Source organism: Plectropomus leopardus, chromosome 7 (assembly GCF_008729295.1).
Source record: "Plectropomus leopardus isolate mb chromosome 7, YSFRI_Pleo_2.0, whole genome shotgun sequence".
NCBI classification, from domain to species: Eukaryota; Metazoa; Chordata; class Actinopteri; order Perciformes; family Serranidae; genus Plectropomus; species Plectropomus leopardus.
The window spans coordinates 6,294,761-6,316,468 of NC_056469.1; the positions used below are offsets into that span (position 1 = coordinate 6,294,761).

The following is a 21,708-nucleotide window of genomic DNA, read 5'->3' on the forward strand; positions in this document are numbered from 1 at the left end:
CATGACATTTTTCCATTTTTAAGGCTTACTAAAAGTTTTTATTGTTTGGGGGGGTTTTGTTTGATGACATGCTATACTATGGCTTCTCTTTACATTTTTATGAAATACTATGCCATGATTTTTTTTCTATTTTTTTGCATTTTTAAGACATAGTATATGATGTTTATTTTTCATGACTTTTTCTGATTTTGTTATTATATTGTTATACTATTTTGATGTCCAAACATGAGACATATTAAATTATGTTGCTATAAAGTTGGAGAACCATGCAAATCAATGGTATATGACTTACTTTGTACCAGTTTATTAAGTTTATTAATATTATCATTGAACGCATTGCTTTTCTAAATTGCTCTAAATTCGACAATGTGCATCCTTGGGTCCGAAGAAATACACAAGTAATTCACATAAATGGTTCTCTCTCTCTCTCTCTCTCTCATTCATTCACACACGCGCGCGCACACACACACACTTTTTGCTTGTATAGATAGATGTTCAGACAAAACCTTCTCAATGCTCTTCTTTCTAATTCAAACCCATTAATTTGCCTCTTTAAAAGGAAGAGAAAGCCACCGACATAAATATTCACAGCATCATTATCATACATATAGAGGGATGTTAAATACGCCATAAATAAATCAATTTGGGAAACCTGATTGATTAAACAAAACTTTATTTAAATGATTCCTTTGTAGAGCATCCCCCTGACAAAGGCATTGGTGTTGCTAGTAAAACAAGATGGATACCTCTTCCCAGAGAAAAATAAACACAACTAAAAATTCTTTCATCTTCCACCAGGTGGCTTATAGTCATGCCCCATGCATGCTGTTAAAGGGATGCTTTTTTCTTTAAAGCAGGGTTGGTTGAGGTACTTACGCGTTACCAGTGTATTACACTCAATGCCCTCAGGGGAGCAGGCAAGACTCCAACACGGAACGCAAAGTACTGTTGTGGACAGGGGAAGCAGAGATATGCATTTTTGCTACCTGAAAACAGCATAACCTAAAAATATTAGTACCATAAATGAAAGCAATATTGAGAATATTTTAACTGCCTTGCCATCAGACAGAAATTTGCAATGGGGAAATCAAGCTGTTATGTTGCTCTCTTTTAAACCAGATTCCTGTGAGGAAAACAATAATTTAACATCCCTCAACACAGGAGCTGCTGTTCCAATGCTTCCTTGATCAGATAGTTTGTGTTAAAACCCTTTCCCACCAAAATAAGTGCATGTGCACTGTTTTTTTAGAACACAGGTTAACCCAGACAGAACAGACAGAAAGGTAAAGTGGTAAAAAATACTGTCAATATAGCACGCACTTAAATTGTAGCATCCTTTTAAGTGGTAAAATTATGTTTTGCTGCTGCCCCCATCTTACAGTTTGATTAGCTTAATGTCGGCACTCCTTCAATTTCTCCACACTGGTGTGCCGACCACCATCTACTGTATACAATACACAGACTATGGATTGGAACTGCGTATAACCCTGATTTTAAACAATGCAAACTATCCCTTTATGTCTTTAGCTAGTGCCTTAGAGTACACTTTCACTTACTAAATGAAGCATTTTGTCTTAATGCTTATAATTTTAGGCATTTGCATGACATAGGTCGTGTTGTTCTTTCTTCATTACACAAAAGTTTAGTTCTTTCTGGAAGCAAAGTTCTGCATGGGCTCAGATGTTCCAATCAGACCTCTATGTTGATTTTAGCAAAGCGGTATTGCAGGGATTTGGGGTTGCGCAGCAGCAACATTCCTCTGTGTTCCATCGGCTGGTTTATGAGGGTGTTAATGAGGCCGGAAACACTGACAAACCCCAGAGCCTCCCCACATCCTGCAGACAGGGAGAAGTCGCCCTGAGTGACCCAGCCCAGAGTCACCCGGGAGCAGTGAGCGGTGACACACGGCAGAGGATCCGGCCACAGCCCGAAGACGAGTTGCAAGGAAGTCTGGGGAGATGATTTCGGCTCTTCAGGTGTGGTGGGGTTTGGTTCAGAGACAGAGGGAGGGTCTACTTTTTGGCTCTCAGTCTTGTTATCAGTATTCAAAGATGGTGTAGCAGCTTTCTTGGGGTCCCTCTTTCGGTGTCTGATTCTACTCTTGAATTGGTTTCTGTGTGGGGGCTCCTGGGGGCCGCTGCTCACAGGCTTTTTGTTCAGCAGCTTCAGGTCTTCTGCGGTTGGCACACACACCATGGCGTGGAGCTCTGGTTTGCCCTTGGATAGAACTGACAGGCGCACCCAAACCAGACTCATCCCATGTGCCATGAGAAATGATGTCATAGCTGAGCGGTCGAGAGGTGGCCCCTCTCCAACACGGCACGGCCTTTGTCCTTTAGATGTCGTCGGTCTGCACCAACCAGAAAGCAGCCTCAGTGACTTTCTGTTCCTATGAGGCATAAAAACAACCAATGGTGATGGTTTTATGAGGATAAATGGAACTCTCTCCCTTGACTAATCTCTGCGCACTTTTGTGCCAAATTTCAAGAAATTCCCTTAAGGCGTTCTTGAGATATCTCTCTCGCGAAAATGGGGTGAGCGCAAGGACGAACGGACAGACAGATGGACAAACAACCCAAAAAACATAACGCGTCCGGCCACGGTTACTGCAATGTAGGGGCATAAAAAAGAATAAATCTTCAGAATATATCACAACAACATTTACCTCAGTACGGTGATGCGGCTCGGAGGCTTCGTGACAGTGATATCTCCATGTGATGTCATCTCCTCCTCCATCACTGTGTCAGCCTCTGTTGTGCTTTGGGTCCGGCTGTCTCCTTTCCTCTCCTCTTCTCCCTCCCTCAAGATAAGCTTCCACTCCTCGGCCAGCTGTTGCCAAGGGCAACAGAACGGAGCCAGACAGCCATGTTTAATGTAATTGGTTCTTTTGGCGGGCGGACGCCTACAGAAGAGATCAGAAGGTCAAACCCTTGTCAAACTGTTGGGGGCAACCCTGCCAATTTATGTAACAAATCATGACTGCTGCTCAGCGGATAGTAGAGGATGAGAAGCATGCAGCCTCATTAGCATCCCGTCTGCATGCTGGGAAAGATCTGCATAATGGAAATTAACTCGGGTCAGAGCTTTGGAGTTCTTTCTTCTATCAAAACCTCTAATCCACTGACATTTGCACTACTTACTTATGCTGCAGGCAAGCGAATATTATCTTTTCCTTGCAGATGATTGTACAGTCATGCAGTAACAGAACACTACGAAGCATCTTTAGCTCCAACATGGTCCCATTATCACCTTACTTTATGTTTATTTAACTGAAAACACTTTCCTTTGCAGTTGAAAAGGGTAATTTAAAACACGTCCGTCTATATTCTGGGCAAGTTCTTAACATTCTGTTTTCTATCAGCAGCCTGACACACTAGTTATATGCCAAAGTCACTTTACAAGACACACAAAAGCTTTGGCAGCACAAGAAGTCCCCATTGAAAACAAGTGATAATAATAATCACAAACACATTATTATGTTTGGTTCCTTTCCCGCTCCATTTTCAGCTGACCTTTTAAACTTGTCCAGGAGCTCTGCCTCCTGCTCCTCCTGAAAACGAACGCCTCCAGGGCAGTCTGGGAAATCGTGGGGGAAGTGGGGGGCTCCTTTATTCTGAGAGTGTTTCAGACTCATGTTCAGCCCTCCGATGCGAACTCCTCTGTACACCTGGCAGACACAAAGCAGAAAAGAGTAAACACTGTTTTTTTTTAGCAAACAAAGCAAACCTGAGGGGCTTCCTGTCTGGCTTTAAATTTCAAGGTACATTTCACATTTCACAGTGCTTGTCCAAACAAAATGGAACTGCCCCAAAACATGGAGGAGGCGACTAAATAATGAAAACATCTTTCACTGACAACCACTGCATTATACACATGCACCCTCACAGCACCTTCTGTAAAATACCTCAAAACCAAGAAAGTTTTGATAAATTTGCCCAAATATTATGAAGCAGGCCTTCCCACTACACCCAACATACTATAGCTGATATGCATTAACCCTTGGAATCCTGAGATTGGCATCACTTTTCTGGTACTTTTCTTACCTTTGGACCCTAAGAAAGTTGCCGTTTGTTTTTCATGAATTTCTTACAAATTTCTAGCCAATTTCTGGGTTATTTCTTCTTAAATTACTCATTGCCTCCCATAGGTTTGAAAGAAAAAAGGCCTACTTGCCCAGGTTTCAAAGGGCTAACGTCTAAAATGGCCTAAACCAAATATTCTGCTACTACTGTAAAATAAATGCAAAATAGAATTGTTCAACAACTGCTGCTTTCTGTTAGAAATGAAAAGAGAGAAAAGTGAAATACAATCAATTTAAGGCTCTGTTCATGCTACCTACCAGTGGGATCCAGAAGGCCATGCCCCACCCTTTAGGAAGCAGCAGGTCCCATCCAGCACCCCAGTTGCTCATCTCATGTCCCACCTGCTTGCCAGGTTGATGAACCAGCAGGATGGGGACTCGGCCCTGCAGGGGAGTGGGGCTCAGCTGAGAGCCCGGCACCAGCACTTCACTTCTCCTACGGTTCAACTCCTGTAGTCAATAAAAAGAAAAGATCAAATAAATAAATAAATAAAATAAAGATAAGATAAAAGAAAGTAAATAAAAAGAAAATGCCAACAGTAAGAACTACATCTAAACTCATCTGTGCTTCTGGAAATAGAGCTGTTTGGCTATGATGTAGAGGGAAGCCACATATAATTAATGCGGCACACAGACTAGGGGTTGACACATATTGGCCTGGCCAATTATTGGGGACGATATTTGGCATTTTGCAGACCATCTGTGCCGGTGTTTTATTTAATGATTGCAGATAAAATTAAGTAATGAAAAAGGGCAAAGAAGGTGTCAGCATTGGAGGAACTTTTACTTTGTGAAACCTCAGGGAGCTATTGTTATTTATTCATTTTTTTAATTTAAATTATTATATATACATACAAAGTTTTGTGTTGGAGTTTGTTAATATTTAGAATTTGGAATATAACAGAAAGATTTTCATTTTTATTTTGAAGACATATTGGTTCCAAATATTGGTTATACTCATTACCTACTAATAATCAGCATCAGTATCAGCCCTGAAAAAACAATATCGTTGACCCCAACATAGACCGTAAGCAAGAGTATAAGAAGGATTAGTGAAAATTACTGTAAGACATTTCTGGTGTTAGGAGTACGATAAAGGACCTGCTCGGATATCTTGTTATCAGTGACGTTGTCCCGGACAGACTGCTCCCACAGGAAACTCTGACAGCAGGGTTCAGGTACTCCCCGCAGCATCAGCTCCCTCCTCTTCTCCTTGTCAACCTCTGAAACAAACACAGCACACGCATGACACGCACTTGTATGAGCAGCATCACTCGTGTCAGGAGAGCATAATGCACCAAAGCATAATGCATTCACTATACTATATATAGTATATAAATATACTATAAATATACTATTCTTTTTCTTTTAATTTCAAGACAATAATCTCATTAATTTTGAAAAACAGGGCTTTTTTTAATCTCAAGTGAAAGCATTATTCTTTCGTAAATTTAAAACCCAACTTCTAAATGAAGAGCAAATTGATCGCTGATTTATTAATCACATTCAGCTGTGCAAACAGGAACATGCTGCAACAGTCCCTCTTTTAGATATTATTCATTAAGATACAGCTTCATTTATGCAAGCATGGTTACTCAAATTTGTATACTCTAAATACAATAAAGAGTGCTGTAACATCTAAAATCTATACTCAGTCATTTTCTCCTTTTAATATTTTCTGTGATTTGAATTTCAAGTTAAAGCTTTATTATAGGTATCTATTTATTTTGTATGGAATTGAGTACTTGATGCTATTTTTACGTCAAGACCTGAGTACTGCATTTAATTCTTTTCACGTTTTTCATGGTCAGAATGAAAATAAAGTATCCGTGAATTACACCCTGATCAAACTTCATAACAGATTTTTGAAGGAAAAAAACACGTCCTTTGCATGAAAATGTGGTATTTCATTAAAAAAGGGTCTAAATCATGAAGATCTTAGCTTAATTTACAGATAAACATTTTGAGAAATATTGCAAGAAATTTGTTACAGTCATCCCAGTCTCTGTTACAGGTTTACTGTAAAACAACCTATTTCAAATTATACTTAGCAAAATTAGCCAATTAACTCAAGTAATTTTAGTCTTAACGGGACAGTTTATTACAAAATCAAAAATGCATATTTTTCCTCTTACCTGCTGTGATGTTTATCAGTCTAGTTTGTTTTGTGCGAATGTTGGAGATATTTGCCGTAGAGATGTCACCCTTTTCTCCAATTAATGAAAAAAACTTAACCATAAAATAAACCAAAAAATACATTTGAAAAACTCAACAGCAGTGTCTCTTTCCAGAAATCATGACCCCACTACTCAAGACAATGCACAGACCCTCTTGTGAGCAGTTTCATGTCAGAACCGAACTACACATGCCACAGCCACCGCACAGGAGAAAGTGTACGTCATCACTGTTGATGTTTGCATCTCAAACTATCACAAGTCTCTCTTCTATGAGTAGATGCACATTTCCTTGTCTTCTAAAACTGACATCTTCAACACTTGGCAACTCGAATCTAGACTGATAAAAAGCACTACAGGTAAGATAAAAAAAAAATTTAAAAAAAACATGTATTTTTAGTTTTGAGGAGACCTGTCCTTTTTAGGCAGGTTTCCAAGGTCTCCTCTTATGTGGAGAATTAAAAAAACATAAGGTGTAATCTACAAATACTATAGGCTAATGTTGCTACAAAGCCATTCACACTTTGGTAAAATCGTGCAGCTGCAGTCATAAAGTCACAATCAATGTCAGCCAGTGAGCAGCTCTGTTAAAAAATTCTAATGTGAACCCCTTTCATGAAACTAGTGACACCTGCCGTTCTCCTAATCCTGAGGAAAGACTGAGGCAAAGACACAGTCTGTAGGAGGTTTTCATCATCTTGTGATTACATGTCACAGACTAGAAGAATAATGCTGTTTTTTTAAAGCTGAGCCTTATTATTATGGCTGTTATTTCTGCTAATGCTGTTGATAAATAACAGAGCACAAATATCTTGTGATTATTTATGGTTGGTTTTTAAATTTAGAATTCCAAGATTGAACATGTGGTTGCACCAATGTGTAAAAAAATACTAGAAGTGGTGACATTCTGTTCCTGTACAAAACACAACTAATGTCATGTGAGCAAAGGACAAACAAAGTAAACAAGGATTATAATTATGGTATTATACATAATTTTTTTTAATCCTTAAATTTGACTGGTTTTTCTTTGGCCTAATATTATTGTAAATTAGAAATGCGCAAACTGAGAAAAACTCAGTAAACGGATCAACAACATTGTTGAAACCAGCCCCTTATCTTTCCAGTAAGTCTTCATATCCAGAGAATCAGCTGTTGTCTGTCGCTGAGGGTGAGTTCGGAGTGCAGGGTCCTGCCAGGATTCGAACCTGGAACATCTGCATGGCCAGGCAGAGGCCCCCAGGAGCACAGAACCAGATGTGCACTCACCAAAACAACCTCAGGACCAGAAATAGACTGATTCTAGTCTCAACTATAGGAATGTCTTAATTGATGGTCAGTTTTTTGCGTGCATGTATGAGAACAGGAACATTACATCGATCTGCAAACAGGGGTGTAGTGCTGCAGTGGGTATGATATCAATTACTGATCAGAGTTGGGGGAAACAATCTATGACTGTCTGCCCGTATAACTATGTGTATTTGGAAAGTGCCTTCTGTGTCCGCTAGGTCAGATTTTACCTTGTGCCTGCTGTACACAGGGCAAAGCTTTAACCTTCTTTGTTGGTAAAGTCAGTCTGGGGTCATCTACAGTCAGACCCAGCACCGTGCCTGAGGGGAGCTCTGCAGTCGAATAGATGCCTGGAGGAAGTGCGCAGTGTTAGTTATTAAATCATCATGCATAACTGACCAGATGGCAAAAGTATGTTGTATGCGAACAGAATTTAGATTCAATTTGACAATAAAATAACAATAGACCTTTCAGATTGTGAAAGACATCGGCTTGTTTTTGATGCAGATTCATCTTGCTCTCGTCTTTGCAGTGCTCAGGCCACCAGAGGGGAGAGGGCTGAGATTTATCCATTTCCTTTAATAAAAAAACTCATAAGACACCGTTTTTCAGTATATTTCAGAGGCTCTCTGCTTTTCATATTGCTAACAAAATAATTCTTACGTCACAGTCTGTAGCTGCCTCCAGAGTTTCGGCCAGAACAGAATGAGAGTGAGGTCCAATCAGGCGATAGCGCACAATCTCCATTGTGAGATCACTGCAACAGATTAATGAGTGAGAGACAAAAACATCAAATAAGATTATTTGGAGCGAAAATAATAAACCAAAACCAAATTGTACAACTAACTACACTAACTTTATAACTATTCCATTTGAGCTGGACTTCCAGGTAACTGGTGTGGTGGGAGATCTGGTTCCATCTCCCAGAATCTTCTTGGCAGGAAGTCCACTGGCATCCTTTGAAGCTCGCTTTCTCTTGGTTCCAGTTACCTGCTTGGCCTCAGTGGTCTTTTCGGGCTCTGGTTCTAGGGTGGGAAGAACTTCAGCAGGTGTCACCACTGGGGCCGCTGGAGGAACTACAGCCTCACAACACTGGCACACAGTTTGTAACTCAGGAAGAAGGTCCTGCAAGAAGAACGCAGTCACTGGAGTCAACAGTCTTGCTTCATTCACCGTCATATCTACTAAAATTTAACTGCTCACCACAAAACCAATAAACATTTTCTTGTCAGAATGATAAGCCCTAAAATTTTCAATTTTCATACCTGTTTAATGGTGGGATGAGCCCAAATCCACAGCTGCCTGTGGGTTGAGCCCTGTGCACGGGGTCTCCAGAGGAAGGTGACAGGGCCCAGGGGCTGCAAAGGGTACTGTCCTGCTCTGTACACCACCACACTGCCCTGTCTCTGCCCTGACAGACACAGTGCTGCTGCAAATGTAGGACCTGGAGACACACATCACATGCTTATTACTCTAATTATTTAACAAAATGCAAAATGCTTATAATCAAAAAACTGTGGAAGAAAAAAAAGTCTAGGCACTCAGGATGGTTAGAAAAGCATAAAAGGTCTTTAATTCATAGGGCTAGAAACATAAAAAATTCAGCTTGCGCCTTCCTCAAAAAGACTGAAAATCCTACACAGACACCAACAGTTGGTGTCCATGTTGGATTTTCATAGTCTACATGAGGACCTATTCTTTTTGCATTCTCAGTTTCGTATTGGTTGTGTTTATTGTGTTTTGCACCTTGAGGCCAGAAAAACACATTTTATGCTTTCATCAGCGCACGCATGTGGTGACTGCAACTATAATGTGTCACTACACCCTGTAGAAAGCACAAGCCGATACGTGTTGGTATATTTTTAATGTTTCTGGCCCTATCAATTAAAGGCCTTTTATGCTCTTCTTACCATCCTGAGTGCCAGGACCTGGAAATATTTTACTATAGGTTCCCTTCCATGAGCACTGGTGGTTTGAGGGACACCAGAAGCGCTCCTGCTACCTTTCTTTTTCAATATCCAACTAAGCTTAGAACTTTTATCATGAAATTAAATCTAAACGTTTCCCACTTTTTCCAAACTTAACTGAACAACTTGTCCATGATCATATTGTGTGGTTCTTAACAGTGCACAGATTACTATTCAGAGACAGAGGAAGGATGCATGGGAAAGACAGGTCCACAATTACAGTATTTCTCTGCATAAAATAAAGACAAATGTATGCTTTGTGGTTGGGGGAGCATATTCTCACCGGCCTCCTTGCTGGTCAGCTGTGACAGAGAAGCCAGCAGCTTGTCTTCCTCTCCTTGCAGCTCTATGCAGCAGTAGTAAGAAAGGTCCTGGGTGGACAAATTCAAAACTGTCACAGGTACTTTACTGGCAGTGAAATCCTGTTCATTACAATCTTGAGTTTTGTGACAAGAATGAAACAACACTCTAATCTTGTGATGGTTACCTGCAGCAGACAGTGGCTGCTCATTGCCCTGTAGCAAGCCCGATAGCATTTGTATGTAGGTCTGTCCCCGAGGCAGTAGCCCCACTTTTTAACCATGTGGAAGCGCTTGGCGTGCCATATGTGTGTCTCCAGCCACACGTTCTTCCTCTGCCGGCGGTTGAACTCCAGCAGCAGATTCCCGTGCCGGCGGCGGGCCTTGCGGCTCTTGCTCTTTGCCTGTTCTTTCTTCTTCTTCGAGCCGGCCTGGAGGCTTTTCTCTCGCTGGAGAAGAAAGGAAACAGGAATCCAAATCCTTTATTGATCCCCTCGGGGGGTCTGGGATATGTTACAGTATAATTTTACTCAATAAGGTGAGCCCGTCTATAGAACACGTAAGATAAAATATTAGGACATTAATATGCTGAAAAGAAGCCTATTGAGCTTTTACCATTCTGTTGGCCACGTCTCTCAGTCTACGAGGGAGCCGCTTGCTGTTGTGGCTCATGGCCCGTCTCCTCATGTGTTTGGGCAGGGCTCCGAACACATGGCAGCTGCCCGTTTTCTCTGTGATAGCTTTCACCATGGCATTCACCTCTGCTGCCCTGGCCCTGGCATAAGCTCCAGCTGAGAAGGGAGGGAGTGGGTTAGAAGAGTGGAGGATCTGAATTAAAATGTCAATAAACTGACTATGCTGGAATAAACAGAAGTTTACTTGAAGAACAGGAAAAACAGTAGATCTGCACCAAATTAAAAGTGATTGATCTAAAAGTAAAATATGATAATTTTACTAATCATTTTCTACTGCTTGCAACACAGCTGATGGCAGATGGATCTCAAAAGCTATCAGACTTTCTCATTGCACAATCACACAGGGTGGTGAAGTCATTATGCAGTCCTTCAAAATAAAAAACACCTTATTTACAGCATGCAGTGTGGATTTGTAAGAGGAGTATGATTTCTTTACCAGTGATGTACTTGGGCATCTCCTTGATGTAGCCTCCACCATCTTTCTGATGTCCTCGGACCCATCCACCTCGTTGGTACGGTTTCTTTGACCTGCTTGTATTTGGATGGACGTCGGATGGTCCATCACTGCCACCGCCACCTTTGAGAAAAATCATCATTTTGCTATTTCAGGGATATCACAGTTGAAAATTATTTTCTGCCCAAGGCTCTATTACAACCAGGCAAAAGAGACAACTGCCCTGGGACCACGCACCCTCAGGGGCAGTTGTGTCTGCAGCAGTCACGTCGTCACAAAATGGACTGTTTATAAATGTTTTTTTTGTTTTTTGTTTTTTTTTTATGAAGCACAATAAAAAGAAAGAAAGAAAGAATCTCTAAGGTATTGTTATGTATTTATCAGAGTAAGGGGATCTTTTTTATAGCCTGGCCATCACTGGAGCTACAAATATTTTTCCTTCTTTTAAAGTGACTGGGAAAGATGCATGACCCTCCCTCCAACATTAATAACCATAATTTAGTTTCTGACAATAACAAAGGTGTGATTTGGGAGATTTTTAAAGAAAACATGGTTTTCAAACGCACTTGAAGGTTTGGGGGTTCTGTGAATATTTGAAAAAAAAAAAGAAAGAAACATACCTGTGGTGCCTCCCCCAATTTGCACAAACCCCTTCCCCCTATTGTTATTATTTCAATAATTTCAAACTAGCTCACACAACTGTAAAAATGTAGGTGACAGGCTGTGTGCTGAGACAGAGACATGCAGAGATAGCTAAAAATGTTGTCAGACAAGATGCAGACTGAAATTTGCTGACCATCTGAAACGCTGACCATGCAGCACAGCAGCAAGAGGAGACAGGGTGACCAGAGAAATGAGTGGAGAGGGCAAATAAAGCATCAACAGAAAGACACCAGAGACATATTGGACCATAAGAGATAAAAAGAGAAACATAATACCAGTGACCGAAGTGTCTCCTCCGTTCTGTGTGCTGCTGGCAGAAGATGGATATTGAACATTGGCAGGCTGATTTCTCATCTTTTTTCCCCGCATCTTCACTTTAGCTGCAGACATTTTCTGTAAAGAAAAGGAGACATGTTTAAGTGTCATTTTTTCTGATTGTTAAAAGGACAGCTGACACTCAAAACACCAACATAACTTGCCAATATCTGCTGATGCTAACGTGTTAGCCACGTAGTCCACGTTAAATTCGGGTTTCGGTTCAATTAACAAAAACACAAATACAACAAACATTAAGTGTAGGACTGTTACATAGCATATATTCACCTCTAGATTCCCCAGTATGAGTGTTAGCCAGAAATGTGTTCAAAATGTAGCCGTCCTGTCTTTTTTCCAGTTAGCCACATGGATGTTTTATAGTGAAAAATGTTAGCTACCATGTGAGTTTTCCCCACGCAGCTTCCGGGCATGTGGTGTTCATGGGATTTGTAGTGTATCGGCGCAAATAAAAGTTATATTCCCTGTGCTTACTGATAATATCTCTCGAAATAATGTCCTCCTTTGTCACGACTAATTTGAGCATACAATTTTTCATTAATAAGCATGCGCTCCTCCAAGAATCAGACAATAAAAAAGCGTTTTGCGCGTCTAAAATATCATTTACAGTAATACAGCTCTCGTTACGTCATCCAGTGCTCATGCAGCTTTCTCTCCTTCTCGATTGCAACTCTATTACAGCACTTGTTTCACTCCTTTGGTTTGACATAATATTCGTGATACAATGGCTGCATTAATCAGGAGGATTATCAGCACAACTAAAGCTCCCGCTGCTATCGGCCCGTACAGGTGAGAGGAGCTCAGTAAGAAGTCGGACCAAGTTACAGCTGGCACTCAGCTGACACAGGGGCAGTCAAAATAACATTCACAGACCACATGTTAACAGTGTTATGAGATGTTAGGACAGAAGAGAAACTGTAGCTTTTGATATTTTTGTCGATTGTCATGTAGCTGTGTAGAGGTGCACTGTGTGGTTTAGTACTTATAACTTGGGTTAGTGCTGTCACTCGTTGAGATGTGCTTGAGAGCAAAGGTCAACTTTTGGGGTTTGCACTTTGATAACTATTGAAAGGCTCAACTATTAACTCAACAGCAACCTGTGCTGAGTAGTTTTTGTTAAAGTTTTCTCAGTGCAGTTGTTCTCATTTACCTTACTTTTGTATTAAAGTGTGCACGGCTTGCACACAAATTGCACAGCTTCTGTGTGATCACTTGCTGACAGTATATTTTATATTCTACACACAAGTCAGCTCTAAAGGGGAATAGATGACCAGTTGCCTAAATCTACATTTTGTAAAAACACCGCAGAATAGGTAATTTTGTCAGATACAGATGTTCATCAGAATTGACCAATACTTGTATAAATGTGGAGTAGGTCATTCTGTCAGGTAAACATATTTATCAGAATGAACTACAACCTGTATAAATGTAGTTAAATAAAGAGTAGGTAATTCTGTCAGGTATAAATATCAGAATGGTCTACTACCTGTATAAATAAATGTGGAGTAGATCATTCTGTCAGTCACAAAAATGTATCCGAACAGACAATTTCTTATATAAATGTGGAGTAGGCCATTCTGTCAGGTACAAATATCTATGAGAATGGATTACAACTTGTATAAATTCAGTTAAACACTTGCAAACACATCTCATGGTCATTCTGTTAGGTACAAATATCTATCAGAATGAACTCCAACTGGTATAAATGTAGTTAAATGTGGAGTAATTCACTCTCAGCTGCAAATATCGATCAGAATGGACTACATCCTTTATAAATGCAGGCTAGGTCATTAGAAATGCGTTTGTTTGCAAGGTAATTCCTAATAATATTTTAAATCCCTCCTTTAAACGCCTGGACTTTGAGTTGTGGAAACAGTTGTGAAATTACATGAACTTAGGGAGAAAAACATTTGGAGGTATAATCAGGTAGAATAGTGATAATACAAAGTACAAAGAAACAATTTAACCTTCTGTATTATAACTGACATTTGAAATTAACTATCAAAATGTGTGCATTTGCTGTCTGCTCTCCTGTAAATAGATGTCAGATGTAGATGTCAGAATCCCTCTGAAAGAGGTAGCCCAGCCTTCAAGCTAACTGACATGGTTTTTTGTTCTTGTTTGTGTGTCTCCAGCCAAGCAGTGGTGGCAGATCGCACCATGTACATCTCAGGACAGTTAGGGATGGATCCTGCCAGTGGACAGTTAGTGGAAGGGGGTGTTACAGCTCAAACCAGACAGGTGACCCACCAGAAAACACCCTTCTAACATTCATCTATCCATTCATGAATCAGGAGCACTGCAAACTGGGAAAGTGTCCACTGTATTCTGTTCAACAGCTTAATCTCTTCTATACACCCAGAGGCTGCTACATTATGAATAAAAGTGTAGTGTAAACTCCAAATTTATTAATGAGAGTCAATCCATTTTTTTCTTCAGGAGCTTCACATTTCCTTTTAATCTCATTTTCTACCAGTTTCACCTCAAAATGGAACAAATCAAAATACATGTCTACAGAACAGAGCACCTACATTATGTAATTCTTTGTCCACAGGCTCTTGTGAACATGGGTGAAATCCTTAAAGCAGCTGGTGGTGGTTATGAGAATGGTGAGAAAAACTTAACTTTCTCAAAAGTACTGCATTGCAAGTTCACATGGAGAAGAATTCCTCACAGGTCCTAATGTACATTTTGTCATTGTTTCCTGCAGTTGTCAAAACCACGGTGCTCCTAGCTGACATGAATGACTTTACCACTGTAAATGATGTCTACAAGCAGTGTAAGTATCAATGATTCACATATCAGTGCGTGTCATAATAGACCTTATTGTGCCTGCTCAGGCAAAAGTTCATCACTTGCATCTTGCAATACATACTTGGCCACCAGGTGTCAGCACAATACAGGGAACCTGCATTAACCAGGCTTGCATGGTTTGAGGCCTCCCAATTATTGCCTTTGTGGAAACTATTCTCGCTCTTACATGATTATCTGTTTTGAGTGAAAATCTATGGTAATATAGTTCGTATTCAATCACTGTAAACATATTTACATAAAATCAGTTAATCTTGTCTCTGCATTTGTCTGCCCATATTCTTTAGATAATTGATATGCTTGAATTTGCCTCTTCATGCTGTAAATATCCCAAGACAGTACACTCAGAGGTATGAAACAAATGCTCAGAAGCAAGCTGACATTGTCAGCACAGCAGTGAGAGACTTCTGACGTTTGCTGAGTCACTAAAAAGAGTGAAACCTGAGCTGCTGGTTTAAGCCTTAAAGTAAATGTCAGACAACATGCCACATCTGAGGCTCCACACAGGGCCAAAAATCCTTTAAAGGTCCAGTGTGTAGGATTTAGTAACATTTAGTTGTGAGATTGTAGAACTGATTGTTAGATATCATTGGGGAAAAAAAGGAAAAAAAATGTCCAAAAATAAATGTATAATATAATGTTTTTGTCTTTTTTGTTAACTTTTTTGTGTTTCTTTTTTACTAATTTCTTGCTACTTTTCGGGCCATTTCTTGTTAAGTTGCGTGCCACCCTCTTTCCAGGTTTTTGGAAAGAAATAGAGCCAATTTGCTCAGGTTTCAGAGGGTTAAAGCAAAAAAAAAACTTGTCTATTTGTTGTCTAATTACAAAGCCCATATTGATACCCAGAAATAATAAATATAGAAAGAAGGACTTTCATCTACATGCAACATATTAATTCCAGTGTTGTTTGAAGTAGTGTTTTATCAACAAAAGGAACGGTTTGGATATGCTACTAATGAAACTTGAGTTTGGGAGGTGTAAATATTTTATTAAGAAGGTCCTTTAGGGTTTGTCCCAGTTCCAACTACCTTATGATTTCATATCTTATATATACATTATATTATATAATAGAGGTAACAGTGCACTGAACTGCAGAGAAATCCATGTGCTTTTCTATTTTGTTGTTGACAGGAAAATTGATGAAATAATACAGTATACGTACATCAGTAAAACTAAAACTTTGGAAAGCTTTTGCCAATTAAAATTCCCAAAGAGAAAGAACAATGTCTGATTCAATATTTTGACTTTGCATGCGTGTTAACTGTTACTCAAAAAAATAATATCCTGTGTGCATGAGGATTTTCTTACCTGACAGTGTGAGAAATCCAGTACAAATGCTCTCATGAAAAGAACTTGTCACTGACGTGGCTTAACAGGAGCAGGTGTAACTAATGACACTAACAAACGTGTGTGCAGACTGACTGGGACAGGTGAGCACAGCCTCTAATTAGTGTTATTAATAACACCTGAGCTTTTCCTACTGTGACAGCAAAGGAATCTTCTATGAAAAAAGCTTTTTATTTCATGTTAGCAGCAGAACGTAACAAAATGAGCATTTTATATTAACATGTTGCTTATTGTGCCTTGAAATCAGAGGCTTATCAGATTTTGAATAAAAGTCTAAGTTGTGCCTCGCAAAAGACATCCTTGCTATCAACATGTTATTGTCTATATATTAAGTCTTTTTTACTTACCAAATGTTCCAACATGTGTCTTTTTTCATTTAACCCTCCTGTCCCCTGATAACACTAGCTCAAGACTGCCTACTAAGTACTGAAATGTCCACTTCCTAAAACTGCCTTAAAAATACTATGTAATAATATTAAGTTCCCTTTCTAGGGGGGGTAGTTTATAAGATTATCAATGATTTGCAATAAAGGTGCATTTTTCAGTATGAGATTGTTTTTTAAATAGTTCCTTTCCTCTCCCTAGAGGACAAAAATGTCCTCCTTCTAAACTACTATAAAAATAATACAAATTAATTTTATTTTCCAGTTTTTGGGACTAAAATATTTTAACTAACTTCATTCCTGATCATTTTTACAAAATATTAATACATTTTCAGAGTTTTTACCCTTTAATATTAACAGGTTTAAATATGTGTGTCTGTGTTGGTAACCCAGTGCCATTAAATGTTCTGCTCTCTAGTTTTCAGCTCTAACTATCCAGCCAGAGCTGCCTACCAGGTTGCTGCTCTCCCCAGAGTGAGTATTTCATTAAGTCTTATGCTCTTTTTCAATGACTCTGTTGAGGATTCAGACAAACTGAAAACTTAGTGTTCTATATTGTCTTTCTTTCTAGGGTGGACTGGTTGAGATTGAAGCAGTTGCTGTATTGGGCCCTCTGACTGACGCTTCCTAACATGTAATTCTATGAAATAATAAAAACTAGAAAATGATGACTGAAAATTATACACTATGTGCCTTGTTTGCAGACCACTCGAGAAATGATAAAACGAAATTCCTGTAGGGCACTAATCGTTCTAAATACACAGTATATATAGCAAATTTGTAGAGCATTAAGTGATTTAACATACTGTAATTGTCCTAAAGATGTTTTGGGTCAGCCTGCAGCAGTCAGGCTCTGAACACTTTCTCCTCTCTCATTAACATTAATGAGACGTGTTTGGAGACGACACTGCATTTTAAATCCCCTCTGCTCACATTTCACATACAATAGCTGAAAAGTATCTAAGCTTGTTTGCTCTTATTGAGTTACACTACTGGCAGCTATGTTGTCACCAGTCTGAGGATGGATGATCAAATATAACTCAATAATAAATGGTTTTAATTTGCTTAAATGGTCATCTGTTTCCTTGGTATCAACAAAACCTTGAAGATGATCACTTTGTGATATACTCGTGGTTTTTCCTCAGTATTTGGTTTATACATATTGGATGTCTGCTGATGCCCCCAGGGTTGCACAGGGATTTTAAACACAAGAAAGTATGGTTTATGTCCCAGATCATAGCCATAAATAGATAATAGATGACAGCATTCCTGCTCTAATCCGTGGTCTAATGATTTTTATTTTAGACTATGAACATAAAGTTCATCACAGATAGTTTCATTCATTTGATATAAAATAAAACTCAATAGCATAAAGTCCCCGGAAAAATATAAATATAAGCCTTCTTTCTGGCTGTAAATCTTGAAAATAATCTTTTGCAATGCTTTATGCACTCTGGATCTATGTTCATATAACTGGGATAAGTTAACACGTGCAATCAAAAGCTTTACATCCATACATTTTTATTTTGTCCAAACAACACGTCAGCTGATTAAAATGATTACCTCTTTCTGTCTAGTTTGTCCTGTGAAATGATGAGAACTATTTAAAAAACAGTCATATTTTCCACAATGATTTCTCCCTCTGGGGCTCCAGGGTCACACACTGCTTTATGTGAACAGCATGCAAATAGGAGAGTTGTATCATCTCAAACACTGGAAATGTGAGAAGTTAATATGAAAACTCATTTTAAAGGATGTTTGGTTCAACCTACACATGTTTTGCGCACATAATTTTGTAACTCATTTGAATCTCCAGGGAATGCTGTTCCAGGTTCTATGAGGGCTGTGCACAGCAGAAAAATCAGTGTAGTGAATAGATAAATAGTTGTTTACTGGAAATTTCACCAAAGTTAGCCTGCCTTAAACAGTCACATTTAAAGCTGCAGTGATTAATCCATTCTTTTTTTTATTAAATTAATCACGCACTAGATGGTATTCTATTAAGTCAGTCATTTTTTAAGGAAAAAAAAGTAAACATTTTTCTTATTACAGCTCTTTACATGAGAATATTTTCTAGTTTCTTTAATCCTAAATCTAAACAAAATATTTTGTTTTGTACATTTGAGGATGTTATCTTGGGCTCTGGCAAACACTGATCAATGTTTTTTTTCTTAACAAATTTCTTATATTTTATATACCAATCTCAAGAAGATAACCAACAGATTAACAGATAATGAAAGTGATTGACAGTTGCAGCCCTTGTTGTGTTTAAATCTCACTGTAAAAAAGTTATGAGCAAAATAACTCTTTAAAAAAGGTCCGTCTTGTTCTTATGGATTATGATATGTATCTAAGAGTGATTTATGCATGCTTTTTTAACCCTTTGAAACCTGAGCGAATTGTTTTCATTTCTTTCGAAAACACAAATTGACAAATTACAAAAGCAAAAGGTGCTTTTTTTAAAAGTGAAATTTTAAAAAAGACTAGGGTAAAACGTTCTGAAAATATATTTATATTCATTATAATTCTATATTTAAAAGTGTGGTAGAGAAAAAATGTTTGGGCTGTATTTTTCAGTTTTTACCACCTTTTTATAGTCTTTTGATCGTTTCATACTACTTTTTATTTTTTTGCCTCAGGTAATATGCTATTTTTATTATTAATTTATTGCCCTTTTCTGAGCAATGTCTTGTTACGTTGCTCATTGCCTTATCCCCAATAGTTTTGAATTTTGAAAGCAATCGAACCAATTTGTTCAGGTTTCAAAGGGTTAAATACGAAACATTTATTGAGTTATTAGAAACATGGAGGTTGCTATATACTAAAAAACAATTCAATTTCATTAAAAAGAGCACATGTATTAGTGAGTGAAACTTTATTCTGTACACTAGGTTAGCAGAATCATAGAGAAGGCTCAGAAAAGGAATATATTACAGAGAAACAAACATATGAAAGAAGACATCAGACATCAAAACAAGTTTTGTTCCCACAACATCCATCACATCTTATACAATTGAAACATTTTCTCAGAACTTTACACTTTTTAGCACAGCATGAACTACTGATAATTTATAAATCATGTCCTAGGTGATTTCTTACTGTGCTACACATGTACTGTTTGTAATGCACTCAAAACAAAACCAATGTGCATATGACATCAGCGTTGCCAGGCCCCATGAGGCCTTTAAGTGTATGGTTGGAAACGTACTTATTTTTAGAAGGAGAATTTTATAAACATCCTCCAGACATTGCGGCTGCACAAAAGGGCTTCATGGAATAGCAAGATGAAATAATAGTACCTGAATCTTCTGCATCCTCAACCTGGCAATGATTCATAATGTCATAACTAATCTTGTGCATACGCATCTGATCATCTGCATGCATTTTTCTTCCCTACCCAAAACAAATTTTAATCAGGATTTTCCAACTGAAACCAATAAAGTGATAGAGGAATAAAATTGAAGGAAACATGGATTTGACTTACAGTAGAGCTTATCAGTATTACACTGCGCACTCTGTTATCAACATTTAGTAATGTCATTCCTATTAAGTGAACTTTATTAGAAAGGCTGCAGTTAAATAACATGAAAACACCAAACAAAAAAGTGGATTTATGGCAAAATTTAGACTTCATAACACCCAAAACTCCAACCTGTGAAAATGTGATCATTTAAAATCAGTTTTCTATCAGTGATAAAAATTTAACTGGCAGTTTAAACCTAGTCAGTGTGTTGTTCATCCACTCAATTTGGTGATTCTGTCAACTCAAACTCTGCATCATTTTATTCACAGTTGCATTTGGCTTGTATTCCTCAGAAGCAGCTATTTTAAATAGTAATAAGGATTTACTTGGAAAGTGTCCTCTCCTCTCGTAGTTCATCGCACTGTCACAAGAGTTCACAGATTTCACAGAGTAGTGCACCCTCTTGTCTCTAACCCGTCCCGGTGTGTTTTTACAATTTTTCCTTTGCATAGGCCTGCATGTTGAGGCACTTAAGGTCTCAGTAAAAAGAAAAAAAACTTATAAAAAGGTTTATATTTACAAATGGAGGCCTGATACTTCCTAAACGGCATGTTATTAAGGCACCATGCATATTAATGTATCTGGGGGACAGTTTGGTCAGCGCTGATGAAAATACTGAAAATGTAGCGTTTATTGCTTTGTCCTGTTTTCCTTCCAGTTGCCAAACAGTGGTAGCTTTGGGGTTTGTTATTTTGGTGTATCTGAAAGAAGACAAAGGATAGAGTGAGACAAGACATGTGGCATATACTGTACGTCCACTATTCATATTCAGTGTTAACATCATATTACAATGTTCAACTTTTCTCAATTTCTTTGTATCAAAGTCTGAACTCAGTGCACCCATTTTTATTTTTCATTTAATTTTCTTTTTTAAAAAAAAAAACCCCTGGACATAGGGACCCTGGACAAGACTGGTTTTCAAAATAAGCACTTGGATGGTAAGAGGATTTTACTGGGGCCCTGCTGAGGCTGTATTTTCAAAATAAAAGTCAATAAATTATGTTTTTATTTTACCTGGGGTTCCAGATGAAGCTGGATTTTCACAATAAAAGCCCCTACATGGTAATAATTAAATGTAAAGCTTTCAGATTCATACTTGCAGTGATTTAAAAAAAATCTTAAATCCTCTTTCTACTCCACTTTGTTATCAAAAGTATTGATTGGCAGAATTTCAGACTAATCTTTAGACAGGTCACATAGTTATTATACTTCTCTCCTACATTTTTCGATCAACTACTACTTCTGCACAGTTTGAGCTAGAGAAACCATGTAAATGTCAAAACATTTAGCTCTTTAAGAACATTATAGCTTGTTTTCTACTTTTATGCTTTTTTAAAGTATGAAGCAATTGTTCTTTCAGCCGTTGACCTTTGACAGTTGTAGTTCAGCTTCTAGCTTTTGTGGCAATGTATTTCAGCTCTGAGCTAATATAGGTAATGCACTTCAGCTTCCATCTCTGCCCGATTTTCTGATCTTTCAGGCCATTCGTTTTACATTTCTGCATTTTCAGCAATGCTTTTGAATTCATTTCAGATTTCAACGTTCGCACACATTTTCTGCAGGAAATGCATTTTCTGATCCACCATTCACACTATTGCTATTCAAATCTTTAATTAATCAGTAGGTGACATCACTGGCAACATCACCCACTCTAGATCTAGATGTTGTTTAATGGACTTTTCATAGGAGTA

At 38.4% G+C, this 21,708-nt stretch overlaps 2 protein-coding genes across 3 annotated transcripts; one reads left to right on the forward strand and one right to left on the reverse strand.

Moving 5' to 3' along the window:
* Window positions 1–677: 677 nt before the first annotated feature.
* Window positions 678–16,134, reverse strand: pop1 (POP1 homolog, ribonuclease P/MRP subunit). Of its 2 annotated transcripts, none has more exons than XM_042490330.1 (16): window positions 16,073–16,134; window positions 11,896–12,013; window positions 10,940–11,080; window positions 10,424–10,599; window positions 9,997–10,257; window positions 9,793–9,880; window positions 8,808–8,986; window positions 8,399–8,667; window positions 8,206–8,299; window positions 8,010–8,118; window positions 7,773–7,892; window positions 5,183–5,304; window positions 4,340–4,531; window positions 3,513–3,667; window positions 2,666–2,902; window positions 678–2,389 (listed from the first exon to the last, which is right to left on the reverse strand). In XM_042490330.1, the coding sequence occupies exons 1-16, from the start codon at window positions 16,106–16,108 to the stop codon at window positions 1,690–1,692; spliced, it is 2,997 nt and encodes a 998-aa protein (XP_042346264.1). In that variant the 5' UTR covers window positions 16,109–16,134; the 3' UTR covers window positions 678–1,689. The 2 variants fall into 2 exon arrangements, with proteins under 2 accessions (XP_042346264.1, XP_042346265.1); XM_042490331.1 differs by lacking the exon at window positions 16,073–16,134 and adding an exon at window positions 12,224–12,328.
* Window positions 12,602–17,564, forward strand: LOC121945950 (2-iminobutanoate/2-iminopropanoate deaminase-like). Its single transcript, XM_042490333.1, has 6 exons — window positions 12,602–12,742; window positions 14,089–14,194; window positions 14,508–14,562; window positions 14,664–14,732; window positions 16,913–16,968; window positions 17,066–17,564. Exons 1-6 carry the CDS (start codon window positions 12,678–12,680, stop codon window positions 17,123–17,125), a joined length of 411 nt encoding a protein of 136 aa, XP_042346267.1. The 5' UTR covers window positions 12,602–12,677; the 3' UTR covers window positions 17,126–17,564.
* Window positions 17,565–21,708: the final 4,144 nt, after the last annotated feature.

Coding starts and splice junctions, on each gene's coding strand:
- LOC121945950 (XM_042490333.1), top strand. CDS start 12,678: ATGGCTGCATTAATCAGGAGGATTATCAGCACAACTAAAGCTCCCGCT. Junction 14,195..14,507: donor TTACAGCTCAAACCAGACAG/GTGACCCACCAG, acceptor CTTTGTCCACAG/GCTCTTGTGAACATGGGTGA. Junction 14,733..16,912: donor AAATGATGTCTACAAGCAGT/GTAAGTATCAAT, acceptor TCTGCTCTCTAG/TTTTCAGCTCTAACTATCCA.
- pop1 (XM_042490330.1), bottom strand. CDS start 16,108: ATGAGAGCATTTGTACTGGATTTCTCACACTGTCAG. Junction 10,258..10,423: donor GAGACGTGGCCAACAGAATG/GTAAAAGCTCAA, acceptor TTTCTTCTCCAG/CGAGAGAAAAGCCTCCAGGC. Junction 2,390..2,665: donor AGCCGCATCACCGTACTGAG/GTAAATGTTGTT, acceptor TATGCCTCATAG/GAACAGAAAGTCACTGAGGC.